At 50.7% G+C, this 2,748-nt stretch overlaps 1 protein-coding gene across 1 annotated transcript; it reads left to right on the plus strand.

Moving 5' to 3' along the window:
• LOC128091805 (uncharacterized) lies at positions 1–2,116 on the plus strand. Its single transcript, XM_052705158.1, has 2 exons — positions 1–404; positions 1,449–2,116. Exons 1-2 carry the CDS (start codon positions 238–240, stop codon positions 1,894–1,896), a joined length of 615 nt encoding a protein of 204 aa, XP_052561118.1. The 5' UTR covers positions 1–237; the 3' UTR covers positions 1,897–2,116.
• Positions 2,117–2,748: the final 632 nt, after the last annotated feature.

Here is a 2,748-nt window from a genome sequence, read left to right on the forward strand (position 1 = left end):
ACCAGAGCTGGAGATGGAGCAGGAGAGCACAGCCCTCTGCGTCGCTCCCCCCAGGACTTCCTTGAGCAAAAGCTGTACTTTGTGAGACCTGCAAACCCCAACAGGATGTGGGGGAGGAGCACTGCATGCCCTGCTCTGAGCTCCCATAGGAAGGCACCACTTTTGTTTTTGCTGCTTTCGCACCACTGCAGCGCTTTTGGAGCTCCACAGTGTTGCTCCCAGGACTGAGTGGGGAAGATGCCACTAAAGGAGAAAAAAGAAAAGGAGAAGCCTTGCAATGACAACTGTAACCCTGGGCAACTGGGGGAGAGTGTGGAGAGCCTGATGAAGAACATTGATGTGTGCCGCAGCGTGGGCCTGGAGATCATCAACAGGACAAAAACAGTGACACTGAAGGAGTTCAGGTGGGTACCCCTCTGTCCCCTGCTGCTTTCTGCCACCCTGCCTATGAGGAACATCTCCAAAGACAATGGAGAGGCTCAGTGCCAAGTGCTGGAGCAATTTCCAGCATGTTCCTCCATCTTGTGGTGGACCGTCCTCAGTTTGCACTGTACTGCTTCACACACTCCAAGAAATTCCTTCCTTGTCCCCATGCTTCTCCGATTCTTTCTGTGTCTTTATTCTTTCCTTATTCCCTTGGAGGCCTTGCTTAGATTCCCCGCTGTCATCAGTGAGCTCTTGTCCCTTCCAGCCTGGGGCAGCCAGTCATGAGCACACATTCAAACTGTGCAAGCATTACAGCTCCTTTCTCTTTTGCTGTTTCCCCCCCATCAGATACCTATATAAGAATCCTTTGAGCCACTCCTCTTCTGTGTCAGTGGTCCCAGCTCTGCCAAGGGGACAGATTCTCCTGTCCCTTCACCATCTCAATGGACCTCTGTAGAACTCTTTACGCTGTCTCCCTTCTCCTGGGGGCAAGAACTGGACACAGCACTCCAGGTGTGAGCTCAGCCGTGCTAAGCAGAAGGGCAGGATCTCTTCCTGCCTTGGGCAGTGCTTTGCCTGATGCAGCCCACAGCACCCTCAGCCCCATAGGCATCAAGGGCACATTGCAGATCATGTCCTTTTCTGCCACTGCTTCCAGCTGGGTGCCCCCAGCATAACCCAGTGCTGGAGTTACTCCTGCCCAGCTGCTGCACCTGCACTTCTCCTTGTAGGACTGTATGAGGTTCATGTGCACAGAGGGCACAGCTTGGGTCCAACAAGGTGAAGGGTAAAGACGCTTGGTAGGGACACTGAGCTCCATTTCTGTCATGCCTGCTCTGGTGATGCTGTGCACTGGTGATTCTGGGAGTGGTAATTCTGAGTCAGGGATGCTTGGCATTGGCAATGCTTGCCTGCTCTCTAGAGAACTCTGAGTCCCACTCAGCACCTCTGCAAATGAGTTGCCCTTGTGCCTCCATCCACTGGGCTCCAGCTGCCCTTTCTCACCAACCCTCCCTCTACAGGAGTTATTGCTTCAGTGGCAAGATCCAGACCACGCTGCCCTTTCAAATTGGCCCGAACTCCAAAGGAATATGTGCCTTTGCAAAAACTCCCTACAGCCTGCGAGGGAGCGTGGGCATTGTGGTCTGCAAGGCTGGCGGTTTCTTTTTGGCCATCACATTCTCCAACCCCTTTGACTACATCCTTTACAAAATTGAGTTTGCCTTGGAGATCTTCACAGAGGAGAACCACCTGGGAGTCCTCAGTGATGTCTTCTGCAAAATGATGAAGAGTAAACCATACTGCGGCTCCTCGCTCTTCCAGCGAGCCACGCTGGGATATGAGCATGGAACCCTGGAGGTCTCCAACGAGTACATTCGTGTTCAAGCCAAGATGTCCAACAACCAGAAAGCCATCCTGAAAGTCCAGGTTGAAGACATGAATCCACCACTCTACGACAAAGTCATGTGAGGGCACCACTGCTGCCAAAAAGATCCCCTGGGAGATATTCAGCAAGGATGCAGCAAGGCTTCTCCAGTGGTTTTGGAAGGAGGTGGATGGTGATGATGGATCCCATGGGAGATGGAATCACCACCTCATGGCTTTGCTGCAGGGCCAACAGTGTTCTACAGCTTGCAAACTAACTCATGATTACATATGACAAACAATAAATATATTCTTACCCTCACAAGTTGCATATATTCTTTAAGAATGGCTCAGTGCATGGAGAAAAACTCTGACAGCCAGCAGCATGGCAAGACACAGTGACACCATGGTGTCGCTGTGTCCTTCTCTGTTCTGGTGTCCTGGCTTGGGATGTCTTAGGTCAGCATAAATGTTGGTGGAGAGCAGCTCCAGTGGGATGTGAAAGTTAAAATAAGAGTTAGGATAATGGCTAAAGGTAGAGCTAGGGGTAGGTTTAGGGGTAGGAGTAGCATTAGGGGTAGGAGTAGGGTTGGGAGAGCTAATAAAGATGATGAGGGCCCTGGACAAGGCTGAAAAACCTGGGACTGTTCAGCATGGAGAAGAGAAGGCTTGAGAGGAGACCTGGTCAGTACTTGTAAATAAGTAAAGGACAGGAGTCAAGTGAATGGAGCCAGGCTCTTTTCTGCCTCAGCAGCAGAACTAGGGGTGGTGAGCAAAAACTGGAACACAGGAAGTTCCATATGAACATAAGGAAAAAATTCTTCACTGTGATTGAACAGTGGAGCAAGCTCTGGAGCAACCAGAGAGGTTGTGGAGTCTCCTTCTCTGGAGATAAACAAAACCTGCTTAGTTGCTTTCCAGTGCAAACTAATCAAGGGAATTTGGGACTAGATGATT

This window comes from Tympanuchus pallidicinctus, unplaced genomic scaffold (genome assembly GCF_026119805.1).
Source record: "Tympanuchus pallidicinctus isolate F22 unplaced genomic scaffold, pur_lepc_1.0 scaffold52, whole genome shotgun sequence".
Taxonomy (NCBI): domain Eukaryota; kingdom Metazoa; phylum Chordata; class Aves; order Galliformes; family Phasianidae; genus Tympanuchus; species Tympanuchus pallidicinctus.